At 47.6% G+C, this 19426-nt stretch overlaps 1 protein-coding gene across 5 annotated transcripts in view; it reads right to left on the reverse strand.

Moving 5' to 3' along the window:
• Positions 1–5502: 5502 nt before the first annotated feature.
• NINL (ninein like) overlaps positions 5503–19426 on the reverse strand; it is a 103849-nt gene continuing 89925 nt past the window's right edge. For all 5 annotated transcript variants that reach the window (XM_057703264.1, XM_057703265.1, XM_057703263.1 and 2 more), the window contains 6 exons: positions 18175–18244; positions 13366–13524; positions 12575–12688; positions 9667–9837; positions 8337–8450; positions 5503–6443 (listed from right to left, as the gene is read on the reverse strand). In XM_057703264.1, coding sequence (XP_057559247.1) covers positions 6252–6443; positions 8337–8450; positions 9667–9837; positions 12575–12688; positions 13366–13524; positions 18175–18244 — 820 coding nt within the window. In that variant the 3' untranslated portion in view covers positions 5503–6251. The remainder of the gene's footprint in view (positions 6444–8336; positions 8451–9666; positions 9838–12574; positions 12689–13365; positions 13525–18174; positions 18245–19426) is intronic.

Here is a 19426-nt window from a genome sequence, read left to right on the forward strand (position 1 = left end):
TGGAAGCTGAGGTCACTGGTTGGGATTGTTCAAGAAATAGAGAGCATTATCTAATTTGCTCCAAAATTCTACTTTTTCTTATTTGTCTTGACTGTGCTAAGTCCTTTGCTTTTCATATGAAATTTAGGATCAGCTTCTCAATTTCTACCAAAAACAGACCTGCTAGTATTTTGATTGGAACTGCACTGAATCTGTGTATCAATTTGGGAAGAACTGACATCTTAATAATATTGAAACTTTCAGCCATAAACAGCCCAGTAATTTTTGTCTTCTTCCTTTTCTCTCAGCAGTATTTTGTAGTTTTCAGTATACAGTACTGTTGTAAATGGTATTGTTAAATTTCAAATTCTAATCATTTACAAATATAAATACAATTGATATTGAACTTGTGTCCTTCATCCTTGCTAAACTCACTTAATAGTTCTAATAGCTTTTTTGTAAATTATATCAAGTCTTCTACACCATGGTCATGTTTCCTGTGAATCAAAAGTTTTACTCCTTCCTTTCTAATCTGGATGCCTTTTATTTCTTTTTCTTGCCTAATCGCACTGGTTAGAACCTCCAGGAGAGTACGGAGTAAAAGTGGTCTGAACAGAAGTCCCTGTCTTTGTTCCTGATCTTAGATGGAAAACACTCAGTCTTTTACCATTTAGTATAACATAGCTCTGAGTTTTTTGTAGATGCCCATTATCTGGTTAAGGAAGTTCCTTCTATTCCTAGTTAACTGAGAGTTTTTATCAGGAATGGATGTTGGGTTTTGTCATATCTTTTACTGCATCTGTTTAGATGATCTTAGAGTGTTTTTTTTTTTTCATAGCTCTTTATTGGAATATAATTGCTTTACATTCTTGTGCCAGTTTTTGAGGTACACCAAAGTGAATCAGCTATATTTATACATATATCCCCATATCCCCTCCCTCCCATCCTCCCTATCCTGGCCCTCTAAGTCATCACCCATCATCAAGTTGATCTCCCTATGTTATGCAGCAACTTCCCACTAGCTATCTCTTTTACAGTTGGTAGTGTATCTATGTCTATGCTACTCTCTCACTTCATCCCAGCTTCCCTTTCATGCCCCCCGACCCGAGCCCTGTGTCCTCAAGTCCATTCGTTACATCTGCAGCTCCGCTCTTGCCCTGTCACAGGGTTCATCAGTACCATTTCTTCAGATTCCATATATATGAGTTAAGATATGGTATTTGTTTTTCTCTTTCTGGCTTACTTCACTCTGTATGACAGTCTCTAGGTCTGTCCACCTCATTACATATAGTTCCATTTCATTCCTTTTTATGGCTGAGTAACATTCCATTGTATATATGTACCACATCTTCTTTATCCATACATCTGTTGATGGGCATTTAGGTTGCTTCCATGTCCTGGCTTTTGTAAATAGTGCTGCAATGAACATTATGGTACAAGTTTCTTTTGGGATTATGGTTTTCTCTGGGTATATGCCCAGTAGTGGGATGACTAGGTCATATGGTAGTTCCATTTTTAGTTTTTTAAGGAACCTCCAAACTGTTTTCCATAGTGGCTGTACCAGCTTACATTCCCACCAACAGTGCAGGAGCGTTCCCTTTTCTCCACACCCTCTCCAACATTTATTGTTTCTAGATGTTTTGATGATGGCCATTCTGACCAGTGTGAGGTGATACCTCATTGTGGCTTTGACTTGCATTTTTCTAGTGATAAGTGATGTTGAGCATCTTTTCATGTGTTTGTTGGCCACCTGTATGTCTTCTTTGGAGAAATGTCTATTTAGGTCTTCTGCTCATTTGTGGATTGGGTTATTTGCTTTTTTGGTATTAAGCTGCATGAGCTGCTTGTATATTTTGGAGATTAATCCTTTGTCTGTTGCTTCATTGGCAAGTATTTTCTCCCATTCTGTGGGTTGTCTTCTTGTCTTGTTTATGATTTCTTTTGCTGTGCAGAAGCTTTTAAGTTTCATTAGGTCCCACTTGTTTATTCTTGATTTTATTTCCTTTATTCTAGGAGGTGGATCAAAAAGGATCTTGCTTTGATGTATGTCATATAGAGTGTTCTGCCTACGTTTTCCTCTAGGAGTTTTATAGTGTCTGGCCTTACATTTAGGTCTTTAATCCATTTTGAGTTTATTTTTGTATATGGTGTTAGGAAGTGTTCTAATTTCATTCTTTTACATGTAGCTGTCCAATTTTCCCAGCACCACTTATTGAAGAGGCTGTCTTTTTTCCATTTTATATTCTTGCCTCCTTTGTCAAAGATAAGCTGCCCACATGTGCTTGGATTTACCTCTGAGTTCTCTGTTCTGTCCCATTGATCTACCTTTCTATTTTTGTGCCAGTACCATACTGTCTTGATCACCGTGGCCTTGTAGTATAGTTTGAAGTCAGGAAGCCTAATTCCACCAACTCCGTCTTTCCTTCTCAAGATTGCTTTGGCTATTGGGGGTCTTTTGCGTTTCCATACAAATCATAAGATTTCTTGCTCTAGTTCTGTGAAAAATGCCGTTGGTAATTCGATAGGGATTGTGTTGAATCTGTACATTGCTTTGGGTAAGATAGTCATTTTCATAGTATTGATTCTTCCAATCCAAGAACATGGTATGTCTCTCCATCTGTTTATATCATCTTTGATTTCTTTCATCAATGTCTTATAGTTTTCTGCATACAGGTCTTTTGCCTCCTTAGGCAGGTTTATTCCTAGGTATTTTATTCTTTTTGTTGCAATGGTAAATGGGAGAGTTTCCTTAATTTCTCTTTCTGCTCTTTCGTTGTTAGTGTATAGAAATGCAAGAGATTTCTGTGCATTAATTTTGTATCCTGCTCCTTTACTAAATTTACTAAATTTACTAAGTGCTAGCAGTTTTCTGGTAGCGTCTTTCGGGTTTTCTATGTATAATATCATGTCATCTGCAAAGAGTGACAATTTTACTTCTTTTCCAATTTGGATTCCTTTTATTTCATTTTCTTCTCTGGTTGCTCTGGCTAAAACTGCCAAAACTGTGTTGAATATTACTGGTGAGAGTGGACACCCTTGCCTTGTTCCTGTTCTTAGAGGGAATGCTTTCAGTTTTTCACCATTAAAATGATGTTGGCTTTTGGTTTCTCATATATGGCTTTTATTATGTTGAGGTAATTTCCTTCTATGCCCATTTTCTGGAGAGTTTTTATCATAAATGGATGTTGAATTTTGTCAAAAGCTTTTTCTGCATCTATTGAGATGATCATATGGTTTTTATCCTTCAGTTTGTTAACATGGTGTATCACATTGATTGATTTGCGTATATTGAAGTATTCTTGTATCCCAGGGATAAACCCCACTTGATCATGGTGTGTGATCTTTTTAATGTGCTGTTGGATTCTGTTAGTATTTTTGTTGAGGATTTTTGCATCTATATTCATTAGTGATACTGGACTGTAATTTTCTTTTTTTGTGACATCTTTGCCTGGTTTTGGTATCAGGGTGATGGTGGCCTTGCAGAATGAGTTTGGTAATGTTCCTCCTTCTGCTATATCTTGGAAGACTTTGAGAAGGATAGGTGTTAGCTCTTCTTTAAATGTTTGGGAGAATTCGCCTGTGAATCCATCTGGCCCTGGGCTTTTGTTTGTTGGGAGATTTTTAATCACAGTCTCAATTTCCATACTTGTGATTGGTCTGTTCGTATTTTCGGTTATCTATTTTATATATAGTAGTGTTTGTATGTTAATCCCAAGCTCCTAGTTTATCCCTCTCCTTCACATTTCCCCTTTGGTAACCATACATTTGTTTTGGTTATCTGTGAGTCAGTTCCTGTTTTGTAAATAAGTTCATTTGTATCATTTTTAAAATTAGATTCCACATATGAATGATATCATATAATGTTTGTCTTACTTCACTTAGTATGATAATCTCTAGGTCCATCCATGTTGCTGGAAATGGCATTATTTGTTCTTTTTTTATGGCTAACGTTCCGTTATATATATACACCATATCTTCTTTATCCATTCCTCTGTCAATGGACATTTAGGTTGCTTCCATGACCTGGCTATTGTAAACAGTGCTGCAGTGAACACTGGGGTGCATGTATCTTTTTGAATTATGGTTTTCTCAAGATATGTACCCAGGAATGGAATCACTGGATCATACAGTTCTATTTTCATTTTTAAGGAACTTCCATACTGTTCTTCATAGTGGCTGCACCAATTTATAGTCCCACCAATAGTGTAGGAGGGTTCCCTTTTCTCCACACCCTCTCCAGCTCTTACTGTTTGTAGACTTTTTGATGATGGCCATTCCGACTGGTGTGAGGTCATACTTCATTGTAGTTTTGATTTGCATTTCTCTGGTAATTAGTGATGCTGAACATCTTTTTATGTGCTTTTTTGGCCACCTGTATATCTTCTTTGGAGAAATGTCTGTTTAGATCTTTTGCCCATTTCCTGATTGGGTTGTTTTTTTGACATAGCGCTGCATGAGCTGTTTGTGTATTTTGGAGATTAATCCCTTTTCAGTCCCATCACTTGCAAATATTTTCTCCCATTCTGTGGGTTGTCTTTTTGTTTGGTTTATGGTTTCCTTTGCTGAGCAAAAGCTTTTAAGTTTAATTAGGCCCCATTTGTTTATTTTCGTTTCTTTTTTTTTATTTATTTATTTTATTTATTTATTGCCTGTGTTGGGTCTTTGTTGCTGCATGCGGGCTCTCTCTAGTTGTGGCGAGTGGGAGCTACTCTTTGTCGTGGTGCGCAGGCTCCTCATTGCCGTGGCTTCCTTTGTTGCATGGACTCTAGGCATGTGGGCTTCAGTAGTTGCAGCACATGGGCCCCATAGTTGTGGCTCATGGGCTCTAAAGCGCAGGCTCAATAGTTGTGGCACACGGGTTTAGTTGCTCCGTGGTATGTGGGATCTTCCTGGAGCAGGGATCGAACCCATGTCCCCTGCATTGGCAGGCAAATTCTTAACTACTGCGCCACCTAGGAAGCCACTATTTTCTTTGTTTATTTTCATTACTCTAGGAGGTAGATCAAAAAAGATATTGCTGTGATTTGTGTCAAAGGGTGTTTTGGAGGTTTTTTTTTTGGTTTTTTTTTTTTGTTTTGGCCATGCTGTGCGGCTTGTGGGATCTTAATTCCCCAACCATGGATCGAACCTGGGCCCATGGCAGTGAAAGTGCCAATTCTTAACCACTGGACCACCAGGGAATTCCCTCAAAGAGTATTCTGCCTATGTTTTCCTCTGAGAGTTTTACTGTCCAGCCTTACATTTAGGTCTTTGATCCATTTTGAGTTTATTTTTGTGTATGGTGTTAGAGAATGTTGTAATTTCATTCTCTTACATGTAGCTGTCCAGTTTTCCCAGTACCACTTTTCTCCATTGTATATCCTTGACTCCTTTGTCATGGATTAATTGACCACAGGTGTGTGGATAGAGAACCCACTTTATGTTGTTGAGTCCTCCTATAAAACTACTTGTATATCTTTGAAATATTTTATACTTTAAAAAATACTTAGAAGTTAAACCAATTTTAATAGAAAAGGACTTTATTGCAAATACAGTGACTGTCCATATTACAGTAGTTTATTCTGATAAACCAAATGACCATAATTTATGTATATTTTGGATATAAAACTATACTTTGTTTTTTTTTATATATATAATACACTTTCCAGTGTGATGACATTTCAGTGAGAAAAAGACTGCATTCACAATAGATACCATCCTCCCTGAGTCCACAGCCCTAAAATACAAGTACTGTCCAAACCTCCCTGCAGTGGAGGAGACCCTGACAAAGGGGCTTCCCCTCTATCCCTCATTGCCAGCTGACAGTCACAGGAAGTGGAGCATTTCTGGGCTGTCTGTATCCACCCACAATCGAGAATGCCAGTGACTCAACCAGAGCAGTAACAGTGAACTGGCAAAACTACAGAGCCCTGACTTTGCATTTTAATCTCTGTAGCCAAGGTCAGAAGTAAAACATTAAAATTGTTTTATTTTACCATTTACCTTGCTGAGAGCCCCCTTAATCTGTTTCACTAGTAAGTAGCAAAATTAGGAATTTTACCTAGGGAAACTACCCAGGACCGCTAAAAAAATATATAGTCTTTCCCAACATGTCTGTTTCCCCAGCATCTGGCACACAGTAGACCTTCATGAAATGCTTGTGGGGCGGACAGAGAATCACAGTCCCCATCTGTCCAGTAGTTCACAGCCAATGAGCCATAGAAGTTATGGCATCACAGTGGCTTACTTTTCAATGATGTTCTTTCAAAATGAACTCCAGGAAGAAAAGCAGTCTAGACAGAGAGGGATGCCGATGCAATCTTACTGAGTAGTTTGTTGAGAGCTCTAACCTTTTCTTCCAAGAATCGGGATTTTTTCTCAGCACCTCGTTGCTTCTCTTCAGTGACCTGAAGCGCTTTCGTTAAGTGAGCATTTTCCACATAGAGCTCCTTGAGCAGCAGATCAGATCGTGTGTTCTTTTCAAACTGGAGAGGGGAGAAAGCCACACTGCACTGTGAATCTAATGCAGAAATGCCACGCTACCAGCTTGCCCCTCCTATTCTTCCACGTTTGTTCAAACCACAGTTTGGGGATTCTTACAAATCAGAAATATTGGATGTAACAACAATTTCTGTTATCCTGGCAGGAGAGAGGAAATTGAGACTCTGATAAACTTTGTGGTAGAGAAAATTTAAGCCAACTTTGCACAAGTTGATTTTACCATAAAATGGAGACAAAAAGACCAAAATCTGTAGGCCTCAAACAGAAAACAAGGAAATTGTCAAGAGTACCCAAAATGTTTGGCTCATCGCAGTGTGCGCTGCAGGCCCATCATGTCACCCAGGACACACTGAGGCACAGTGGTCATTATACACACGACAGCTGTCGGGGCTTCAGCGATGGGGACACAGTCCACACTAGTCAAGGTGCAAAGACACAGGCGTCCCAGACTTGGGCTTTGTGAGTTAGCACCTGAATTCATTCACTCAGGTAGTTACTGAGCAGCTCCATGGGCCAGGCGTTGCCCTAGCAATGGCCCAACTCTCACAGGGCATGTATTCCAATGGAAGGAGACGGACCAGAACGAAGCACGCAGGGCAGCACGGTGGGACTGATGGTAGACCGGTGTCGGGTGGTGGGATGTGCTAACAGAAAACCCAGGAGGGGACACACAGCTGAGACAGAGGTGAACAGAGAGGGCTTCTCTGTGTGTTGACATTTGGACAGAGATCTGAATAAAGCACCAAGTACGTCGGGTGAGGCTGTCGGCCATGAACATTCCAGGCAGAGGCTGGCACATGTCGGGATGACAGGAATGGCCAGGAGGCCTGTGAGGAAGTCAGAGCTGCCATGCTGGCTGGGCAACAGGAGAAGGGGTGCGGGGGGACTAGGTCCTGCAGAACCTTGAAGGCCACTGTAAAAACTGCCTTTTACTCTGAGGGATGTGGGAAGGCTGGAGGGTTCTGAGCAGAGGAGGGCCAGCACCTCTGTCACATTTGGAAATGACTTTTGCTGCTGACAGCACATTAAAGGAAACAAGGACACCAGCTGTGAGGACCCTAAAGATGGGGGTGGGGTGAGAGGTGGGGGGCTCTGTATCCACACGGAAGGCCTAGCTGAAGGATGAGGTGGGGAGGGGTCCACCAGGACTCCAAGGTTTTGTAAGTGGACAGACAGGCAGGTGAGAGCACAGACAGCTCAGGACTAGGGCTCTGGAAGGTGGTGTTGGGACAGGATTCCAGAGGAGGGAGGGGCTGGGATGGGGCTGGGTGAGGTGGCACGGGCCAGGGGCACAGGCACCTGCATTTCTCTTCGGACACTTCTGGTCTCCAGTGAAACAAGCACCAATCACAGCTGAGAGGAGAGGGGAGAGGTGCTGGAGGTCAGGGGAGGGAAAGAGTCCACTGGAGAGGGGGGGTGAGGGGGAGGGGGCAGCTGGGACAGCTCTCCCACCCCCACCTCCCCTTCCATGTGCAGGAGCCTCAGGATTTACGTGGGTTTGGGGCTGACGTTTTGCCAGGAGTGACGGGGGGCGTCACAGAGAGTCTGACAGCTGGGGAGGAAAGTGAGGACCAGGCACTGAGAAGGCTGGAGGATGGCAGTGCCAGCAGGGGAGGGGCTGCAAAGATGGAATGGTCAGGAGTGGGTGGCGGCACAGAGTCAGGATGCCACAGATAAACTGCACTTGATGACTATGTAAGAAATGTATTTCTACAGATGCCCACATTTCATTTCCTGTAGCACCAAGTAGATGCTCCAGGACCTCTCCTCTCCCCCTTCCTCCCTCTGCCCCCTCAGCAGCCACAGAACACGGGGTTCTCTTGGGTTCGCCTCCCTGCTCAGCTACTTGAATGCCTAACAAGGCGTCCGTTGCTCACCTGCTCCTTCAGCTCACCCACTTTCTCTTGGAGGAGCACTTCCACGTTCTTCAAAATCCTTTCTACCTCTTCCACCCGCTCTTCTGTGGCTTTCAGCCGTTTTTCATGTGCTTCCTGCACAAAAGGAGGTGAGAGATCAATACTGTACATTTTGAAAAGACCCATCCTGGGCTTACTTACTTTAGAATGGAAATGAGCTGACGTGTACAAATCTGAGCGTGTGGATAACCTTTCATCCGTAGAGAGGGATGGTTAGAAGTCACAAGTCACAAAGCTGCATTTCTCATCATAGTTTAAGCAGATCAGCAGACTGCTTTGTCCTAGGATTTTAATCCCAAATGACTCAAAGGTGAGTTTCCCCAAACATGTCAGTCTTTCTAAAGGATTTCTGACTACATTTCTTTATTTTGTCAATAATCTATCATCTTAACTGTCTCTCCAGTGTAATGTTTTGCATAATGCCAAAAGGCTATTCTTCGTAGAATTTGTCTTTTACAAACATTGAATTTTACCCACCTTTTCCCAGTCTTACTCCAATTCCTTCTTCGTGAAGGTGCCTCACCCTCTGCCCCCACCCCGCCCCCACCCAGGAACTCCGAGGACCAAGGTGTGCTCCACAGGTTTGCACTTTAAGGTGCTCACTCACTGATACCTGAGAGGATGCTTTGAGGTGGGAACCACTGCCATCAGAAGCTGACAGAAACGGAAGCACAGAGAGGTTAAGTAACTGGCCCAAGGTCACTCAGCTGGGATTGGTGGAGCCAGGATTCAGGTCCCTGCAGTGCACGCTCTGAGCCTCTGTCCTGCTGTCCTTTAAGGCAGAGACTCTGTTTCTACGTGTCTAGACGCTTAGGGCAGCTCCTGGCACACAGCCACGCTCCCCAAGTCTGTGCTCTCACCACGCTGACCTCTTGTCCAACTGCTGCCCGCCCCCGCCCACCGGCTACCTTCAAACTTGCCAAGCACAGCCCACCTGGACCTCTGTACCTGCCTGCATTCTTGCAAGGCTACACAGGCAGGGACCAGCTCATCACCTCCCTGGGAGCCCCTCTGTCACCGCTTTTCAGGCCTGGAAGCAGGTCGCGTGTGTGGCCAGTGGTTGGTTGCAGACACGTGCAGCCCAGAAGACAGACTGGGGGCCCTTGGGGGGCCTTCAGGGTCGGCTGCTCAATACTTTCTCAGTGAAAGTTGGGTCCCACAGCTTCCACACAGCCAGTCCTCATGTCGCGGGACGGCTGGCTGCTGGCCCATCTTCCCCTTGGCACCCGGGCAGCTTTTGGCCAAGTCACCAGAGATCTAACCTGGCCCTCGAGCCCCTGTGCCCACTTACTCGTTCCTCCTCCTGGAGCCGCTGAGCCGCCCGCCGCTCCCCTTCCAGCAGCCGCTGCAGCTCAGCCACGTGGCCCTGAGGCACCAGCTGCGCCATCTGCTCCTGCAGCTGTTCCACCTTGCGGGCGTGCTGGGACCCGGCCAGCCTCAGCCTCAGGGCGGCTCCGTGCAGCTGCCCGGGGAGAAGGCACAGCAGTTTTGGGGTGACTGCCCAGACCACAGGGTCACCAACAGACACGGAAGACTGCATCTCTACCTTCAAGGCCACCCCACAAAGGGCGGGCACTGCAGCAAAACCCACGATTCCTAAGGAGCCCATTTATCTGAATTCTAACCCCCAACTCCACTCAGCTGGCACTTCTACATAGTGACAGCCAGGAAAGCCTGTCTAATCCTCCACGTGACCTCCCGCTGCATCACGTTATATTCTGTTTAGCTTACCTTCCGGGCACATCACTGGGGGCTAATTCCTTTAACACTGTGACCCATGCCACTGCGTATGGTAGCCTTGCTCTAAGTGGAGACACTCCTGAGACTTGGCTGTGGCCAGGGTCCCGGAGGTGGTTATACAGTGATTGGCTGGGGCCTGGGAGCAGGTGTGGATGGGCTGCAACACCGACTCCCTGCGCATAGAACCCACTGGATCGTAGGTACCAAGCTGTCCACGTCCCCTTGCGGAGCACCTGGGAGGCCAGATCTCAACACTATTTACATCACTTGGACTCCAGGCAGCCTCTCCTGGAACACACAGCTTCCCTCTGAGACCCCACGGACAGGAGAGGCGGCAGCTCTTCCGCGGGTCCTGCAGAGAGCAGGTCGGAAGGGAGGGCGCCAGCCATGCTGGGCGAGGGCAAGGCTGTGAGCCTGCAGCCCCACTTCCCTTACTGTCGTCTGTCACTGTGTGTCTGACGGGTCCCCCCAGAGGCACACCCGTACACACGGGTCCAGCAGGGCAGCTACCGTGCTCTTTGGGGTGAAGAGACGGGAGGATAATTCTCACACACTCTCCACCAGACATAGCCTCCTCCTGACTTTCAAGTTTTAGATGGTCACTTTGCAGTCATTCTAGCCCGAGTCCAAGCCTCTGACAGCCCCAAAGTGCTCTTCTTCACACCCACTGCCTGGGCACCTCACCACCCGCTCTCTACTCACCCGGGTGGTGCATCAGCACCACCCAACTGAGTGCCCCATCCCCCAAGCCCCTTCTTGTGAAGTGAGGTGTGGCTGGAGGCTGGGCCGGCTCCAGAGAGCCCTGCTTGACTGCCACATGAGAAGGCAGGACATCCCCAGAAGAGCAGTGGGGCCACTGCAGCCAGGAAGCCAGGGTCTTTGAGTTCTGGGTGCCAGGGCAGGGCAGCAAGCCCCTCGCACGGCATCCCCTCCTGCCCTGAATCCGGGCTGGACCAGCAGAATGTGAGGGAATGATGTCCGGGAACCCCCAGGCACTGTCCTCAGAAGCCTGGCCACTTGTCGGCTCCTCTGGGGGCACTTGGTTGCTGCACCGCGGGAACCCCATGCCGTGGAGAGGCTGGTGTGGGTGCCCCTCTGTAAATTCTCTCTTGGACGTCTGGCTCCCCTGCTGGACCTGTGACCTTGGAACCACTCACGGCGCACCGGGTGCACCAGCGACCACTCTCTCTCTCCCCCGTGGCTCTGCGCACGCCCTCACCTCCGCACACCCAGAGGGTCCCTAGGTGCCCTGTAAGCTTCTTATTTCCCTTCTCCACACTTTCATCCAGGTATGTTTCAGGGGGTCCTCATCTAAATCACAAAAGGGGATGCCAGCTCATGTCACAGCAGCCTGCTGAAGTGCAGTATCTCCTGCCCATGACGACAGCTGAGTGACAGGCATCCCAGTGGGCACGGAAGCCTCTCTGACAGCCCAGCCCTTCCGCCAGCAGGTGGATCTGACAGCCTTGAAGGCTCAAACTAGTGCAGGCGATTCCTCAAGGTTCCTCTTGCACTAAAACTAGAGAAGGGAGCCCCCGTACACAGAGGCACCTCAGGGAAAGCACCTGCTTATAGCAGGGGGCTGAGCCGCAGGAGCCTGATAGCACCTCACAAGGCCCTGGGGCGGGGTGGGGGCACACCCAGACTGACCCTTCTGCAGCCCGGGGCCGTTTGAGAAGTGACCTCTTGCACTAGGTGACCACAGCCAAGTCCAAGAGTCAGACCAGGGGCCAGTCGGGGAACCTGGTGCAAAAGCTGGGCAGAGGCACGGGGGTTAGAGACCCTCTCCCACAGCCCCTTTCCCCCTGCATACCCTGGCCCTCCAAGCACACCGCATGTCTGAGTCCACACGGGGCCCGTGGCCCTCAGGGCACCTCACACCATCACCTCCCTTCTCTCTTCCTGCTTGAGCTCCTCAGAACAAGCCCTGTGTCCCTGCACCTCACAGTCAGGCAGCTGCCGTCCCTCCTGGGCTGGCTCTGCTCACACCTGTTTGTTCCAGACCGTGAGCTCCGTGACTCTCCATCACTGTACCTCCTGAGCCTAGCAAGCGCCAGACAAATGCTAGGGCAGGAGAACAGGTGGAACACTCACGGGGGTGTGACACATGGGCTCTGCTGGGAGCGCACAGCTGGTTCACCTTAGGGGCTGCTCTGCCCCGTGGCCTGGACCTCAGAGGCTGCCTGCCACATTCCCTGGCTCTGCCATCTGTAGAGGGCACACCTGGAGGCACTGCTACACCCTCCTTCCCTCGTGAGGAACAGGCACAGCTCCTCACGTGGCTCACTCGAGCTCAACCTGACCCTGGACTGAGCCTGACTCTGTCCTGTGCCTGGTGTGTGCCTGACTAGCCGTGTGACCTCAGTCAGCCCAATGACACCCTTGGCTGGACTAGTCCCGGCCAGGCTGTCAGAGGCAAGGCTGACCCCTCCCAGGCTGGGACCACTGCTCACACTCACCTGGTCCCGACTCTCTTCGAGGGCCTCTCTCAGCTGTGACTGTGCCAATCGCAGGCTCTGACGTTCCTGAGTCACGTGTTCAAGTTCAAGTTCAAGTTTTTGGATTTGATTACCCTGTTTTTAAAAGTCATTTCACAAGACTTATCTTCGTATTGTGATACACATTTAATGCAGAAACTTCAGAAAAGCAAAAATTAAAAAATTTAAGTCATCCATGACTTCAGCAGCCCCAGGACCAAACCCGACACTGTGCTGTATCTCCTGGCCCTTCCTCCACACACGCCGAGTGCTGTTACTAAGACGTTCGTATGCCGTGCTTTTCCTCTGATTATATCTTGAGCATTAAATATTACTATTCAAAAACATGGTTTTTAATTGCTGCACCGTAATTTACTGACTTATTCAATACTCTTGATGATTCAAAGCTGATTCCAATTCTATTTTGCTATTATAAATACCACAGCAATGAAAATACTTCTAGCTAAGTCCATACACAATGCTCAGTAAAGCTCCCACAAGCAGAATCATGAAGTCAGAGCACGCTGATGTTCTTGACGTATATTTTTTTTACTGTCCTCCAGAGACGTTGTATCAATTTACTATCATCAAGATTTCATGTCTTTCTGCTACTTTTCCTAGATACTAGGCTTTGCAAAAGCTGCTAAAGTCCACATGTTTTCAGGGCTTGCTGGCTAAGTCCCTCACTTTACCTCCAGGCACATCAGGGCTGCTCCTGATCTGTGTCAGGCCAGCCTGCCCGCTCCTCCCCGCCACCTCCGCCACCCACCCACCTGCAGCTCCTCCCGGCGTGCTGCCTCTGCCAGGCTCTGTGTTAGCAGCTGAACAGTGATGTGATTCTTCTCACTCTGGGCCTGGTGGGTAGAGGCCTCCTCTCCCAGCTGTAGGACCCTGTGGTTGAGCTGGGACAATTCATCCTTGCATTTCTGACTCTAAAGCAAAAAGGGATAAAACACAGATGAAAAAGTTATTTTGTTAAACCAGCAGCATTCCAGTGGTTCTCCGCCAGGGACGCTCTTGCTCCCCACGGGATGCCTGGCAACGTCTCAAGAGCATTTTGGCTATCACAGCTGGGGCGGGGGGAGGGGAGGGGGACGCGCAGGGCTGCTACTAGCAAGTAAGTAGTGGGTGAGGCACTCAGTGTCCCCAAAATGATGGGCTCTCGGGCCACAGGGCAGAGGAGGAACTCTGGTCCATCCCAGAAGAAGCAGATGCTGGGTACCAGGGGCGCTCACACCCCATCAACATCCGACCACTGCTCTGGAGAACTGGCACGGTTTTCTTATTTCTCCCACTGTTACTTCTTCTTCTTCTTTTTTAAGATTTATTGTATTGCTTATTTATTTATTTATTTTTGGCTGCATTGGGTCCTCATTGCTGGGCATGGGCTTTCTCTAGTTGTGGCAAGTGGGGGCTACTCTTTGTCGTGGTGCGCAGGTTTCTCATTGTGATGTTTTCTCTTATTGCAGAGCACGGGCTCTAGGTGTGCAGGCTTCAGTAGCTGCGGTGCACGAGCATAGTTGCTCCGTGGCATGTGGGATCTTCTCGGCCTAGGGCTCGAACCCATGTCCCCTGCATTGACAGATGGATTCTTAATCACTGCACCACCAGGGAAGCCCTCACGGTTACTTCTAACATTATCTTTGCTGTCATTAAACACAAAAACCCAAGGCTCTCGCCAGGGGAGCACACTGGTGAAGTCGCCCACCTTGCAGGCAGCAGATGCTGGACCCTGGGTGGTGCTGCCTGGGATGAAACAGCAGCCAGCAGGTGACACACAGAAGTTTGTTATTTCTGACCTTCACACAACTCATTTCACTCATCTGCTTTTCTCCAGCAGCCGCTCTGGAGGCCGAAGGTCTGCGGCCCTCCGTGCCTCAGAGCCACGCAGTGGGTGCGTCACTGTCGCCCCAGGGCCGGGTGTTCCCACCACACCAGCCAGGCGTAGGAAGAGACAGGCAGGGGCAAGAGCTGTGGGTCTCTTCAGGAGAGAGTCGGGATCGGAGAAGCCGAAGGCGATAAAAACACTTCCAGGACAAATAGGAGCTCAGCAAGGTGTCAGGACACAAGGTTGGCAGGTGAAAATCCACTGTACTTCTATGTCGTGACAGTGAACGTGCAGAATCCCACACAAAAAACAAAACTCCAATTTCTGACTTCCGGGCCTGTAAAGAGCTTGGACGTCATCACTCCCATCCTTCCAACAAGAAAAAGCTGAGTAACTGAAAATCAACAACTCTTCTGAGACCCATCAGAGAATTGAGGTCACAGGGCAAACCGATGCCCTGAAAACCAGAGAGATGGGTGAAGACAGTCAGAGCTCACCAGGAGCCAACGGCTGGAGCCCGAAACAAAGTGACTGCTGTGAGTGGAACTGTGTCCACAAGCTCAAAACTGTGTCTGGAGACAGGGCTTGTAGCGGGTAATTAAGGTTAAATGTGCTCACGAGGTGGGGTCCTAATCTGACAGGACACTGGCTTTATGAGAAGACACAGTGAGAGGGTGCCGTCCACAAGCCCCGAAGAGCCTCGCGGCAACCAAGTCAGCCCTGCCTTGGTCTTGGACTTCCGGCCTCAAGAAGCATGAGACAATAAACTCGTGTGGTTTAAGCCACCCATCTGTGGCATCCTGTACAGAGCCTGAGCAGACTAAGATGGTGACTGTTTTGAAATGCACAGAGTGTTCTGTTCTCCTGCCCCCAATGGAAATGTCTCTTTTACCAGATAGGAACCACTGTGGGGAAGGGGAGACCCAACTGCAGCCCCCTCTAGCCTTTCTGACTCAGTACACACGTATCAGAGTGGCTAAAATAAAAAAGAGTGACAACTCCAAGTGTGGACAAGGATGTGGGGAAACTGGATCAAGCACACGTTGCTGGCGAGAACGTGGACTGTTACTGCCACTCTAGATCACGGTTGGGCAATTTCTTATAAAACTAAGCATATAACTACTGGACAGCTCAGCAGCTCCTCTCCTGGGCATTTATCCCATGAAATGAAAACCTATATCCACGCAAAGACCTGCCTGGGAATGTTCACGGCCGCTCTGTGACAGCCCGAAACTGGAATCAGCCCAGCCGTCTTTTAAAAGGAGAGCGTTAAAACACGCTGTGTGGGACTTCCCTGGTGGTCCAGCGGTTAAGACTCCGTGCTCCCAATGCAAGGGGCCTGGGTTCGATCCCTGGTCAGGGAATTAGATCCCACACGCCACAACGAAGATCCCACGTGCCACAACTAAGTCCTGGCACAGCCAAATAAATATTTAACAAACAAACAAAGCCAAGCTGTGGGACATCAATGCCTTGGAACAGTGTCCAGCAACAGGAAGAAGCTAACTGGACACACAGCAGGGAATTATCACATGTGGAAAAAAAAAGGCAACCCCAAAAGTCGCATTCTATATGATTCCTTTTGTATCACATTTTGAAGTGATACAATTTTGGAAACGAAGGGCAGTTCATGGTTTTCAGGGGTTAGGGGCTGAGGCAGATGGGCAGGAAGGTGGTGGGTGTGTTTATGAAAGAACAAGTGAAGGACCCTTGTGGAGCTGGAGCTGTTCAGTATCTTGACTGTGGTCGTGGAGACATGAACCTACACAGGGGATAGAACTGTGTAGAACTTGACGCATACACGAGCACATAAGTAACACTGGGGAAGCCTGAGTAAGGCCCACAGATTGTATCAATGTCAGTAACTTGGCTGTGATATTTGTAACGGGCTGATTTGTGTCCCTGCCCCCAATTCTCATGTTGAAGCACAAACCCCCAATACCTCAGAGTGACTATATTTGGAGATGGGGTCTTGAAAGAGGTGATTAAGGTAAAATGAGGTCATATGAGTCTAATATGATGGCATCCCAATAAGAGAGGAGGACACAGACACATCCGAGAGATGACCACGTGAGGATACAGGGAGAGGACAGCTGTACACAAGCCCAGGAGAGAGGCCTCAGACGAAACCAGCCCTGCCCTGATCTTGGACTTCTAATGTCAAGAACTGTGAGGTTAGAAATAAACTTCTGTTGTGTAAGCCACTCACTCTGTGGTACTTTGTTATGGTAGTCCTAGCAAACTAGCACAGATAGCGTACTATAGTTCCATAAAACGTTACCTCTGCACTAACTGCACCTGGACAAAGTGTGTTTCTCTGTAATATACTTCTTACAACCACATGTGTGTCTGCAATTATCAATAATAATTTCAATTAAAAAAGAAAACAAAACAAGAATGACACATCCCAGCTTGTGTGCTTCAGTCCAAAAGCCAGTAAGGCATTTACTTATGGGGCAAAGGGAGACCAGTGTGGAGGTCAGTGGTGAAAGAGAGTGAGAAGGGCATGTATGTGCAGGGTGAAGGGGACTGGTCAAACAGTAAGTAAATCTACTGAAGATGATAGAAACCAGGCTTTTCACTGCTAGAGGCGTGAGTTATAAATATGGAAAGGGAGAAAACTAGAACTATTCCTGTGATGTTGGAATTGCAGATAAGAGTTTGAATTTATGGTTTTGAAAAGAGAGATATGTAAATAAACATACCTGAAACCATGTGCATGTGAATGTAATAAATATATATACACTCCCTAGCTCTATGCACTAACTGCACCTGGACATAGTGATGTCCCAGGAGGCATGAGCACTCCTAGTGCCCAGATCTTGGTCTCTAAGTACCATTCCGTACTAAACGTCACCAAAGGCTCCTTGGAGAAATGGCTGCCTCCAGGGCTGGGGCAGGGAAAGTACTAGAAGAACCTGGAATATCGTGGGGCACCAGAAAGTAAGGAAGTCCTCAAAGAATGACCAGGACCTGTCTGGAGGACCCAGAAGTCACCCTGAGGGGACTCTTATTGGCCAAATCTGGGACAATCTAAGCATGAAAATAAATACCGATGGTAACATATTATAACCCACTGAATAAAACAGGAATCTATGATAGTAACATGATGAATAGAGAGAAGAGAAAGCTCTTCCTTACACTAGAACACCAATTAATAAATATAAAAAGAAGCAGGGATTAGTCACCAACTGGCCACCATCACAGTAATAAGTGACTCCACCAAGAAACAGAGGATGCTAAAAGAAGGGGCTGAGAGTTTGATGAAGAACAGGGTATTCATATCACATCAAACTATTTCCCCATAAAATATTCAGGAATTACCAAGGGGAAAGTAACTTTGTGGAGAAGCCTGGCCGCCACCACCTGACCAAGAATCTAAGTTGATGTCACTAATGCTTGTGTCCCTGGACAGGATGGAATGAAAAGGACGAAGCATCACTTAGGGGATATTCCCGCATAATCTGAATCCAATCACAAGGAAGCACCAGACACACCAAAATAACTGCTTGTAATCTTTAAATTTGCCAGGTCCTAACAACAAGGACAGGTGGACTGAAGCCACACGAGGTCCTGTTTCATACCCACATTGATTTCCCCATTTGGGGTGAGAGAGGGCTAACATGTCAGCAACTCACTCAAATCTTTCATAAAAAAGTTCTGTGCTTCCCTGTTGTAAACTTGAGGTTATTTCAAAATAATGGAAAAGGGAGGGAGGGTGGCGTCAGCTTCACGCCAGGTGACAATACTTCACCTGTATGCAGAGCTCTTCCATCTCAGAGCAGGCCTTTTCCTTGTCTCTCTTTAAAATCTCAATTTCCTTCCTGTTGAAGAAGCAAAGTTAACAATATCACTGACCAGTCATCGCTCATGGTCACCTTGGTGGTGTGGATTTGTACACCCGCTCCTGGTACCCTACAGCCACCGCTCTGTCCCTGTCCTACACTATTGCTGCTGCGGCTGCTGGTCCAATCGGATCCCAGCCTCGGAACCAGAGGAACCCTGCCAGCGCTGTAAGAACAAACCCTCCACCACATTCCTCAATCACACATGTTCATCCCTCTCCAGCGCCTGTGACTGCTCTTCACGTCCAGCAGCATAAAGACCAACACAGCCTCACATCCACTGACGTCTGTTGTCAAAGGGGTCCCAGACCAAACGTAGGGAGAAATGGCTCCTGGAGGGAAAAAACCTTTCAGATTTCAGAACAGCTGTAACATAGTAACAGCGATTGCTTATTGACCATCTGCCCTGGATTCCATGCTTTAATAATCAGGCACATTTACCAAATCAATACCACATTCTCGGCCGTTTAAAGCTGAGCTCATCTTTATTTTTTAATTGAGTAATTACTTTGGCTGCATCAGGTCTTAGTTGCGGCGTGTGGACTTCTCCCTATTTGGGGTGCACAGGCTCTAGAGTGCACAGGCCTAGCTGCCCCATGGCACGTGGCATCTTAGCTCCCTGACCAGAGATTGAACCCGGGTCCCGGGCATTGGAAGGCAGATTCTCAACCACTGGAGCACCAGGAAAGCCCTAAGCTGAGCTCATCTTGAAATCCACTGACAGGTATCCTGAGCCTCCCCTGCAAAACACACACACACACACACACACACACACACACACACACACACACCCTGAGCCTCCCCTGCAAAACACACACACACACACACACACATCCTGAGCCTCCCCTGCAAAACACACACACACACACACACACACATCCTGAGCCTCCCCTGCAAAACACACACACACACACACACACACATCCTGAGCCTCCCCTGCAAAACACACACACACACACACACACACACATCCTGAGCCTCCCCTGCAAAACACACACACACACACACACACACATCCTGAGCCTCCCCTGCAAAACACACACACACACACACACACACACACACACACACACACACACACACACACACACACACACACACACACACACACACCCCTCTCCTGCCTCAGCGCTCAGGCCCCTGCCCCTGCCTCACTGAAAT

The sequence above is a fragment of the Hippopotamus amphibius genome, chromosome 12 (assembly GCF_030028045.1).
Source record: "Hippopotamus amphibius kiboko isolate mHipAmp2 chromosome 12, mHipAmp2.hap2, whole genome shotgun sequence".
Taxonomy (NCBI): Eukaryota; Metazoa; Chordata; class Mammalia; order Artiodactyla; family Hippopotamidae; genus Hippopotamus; species Hippopotamus amphibius.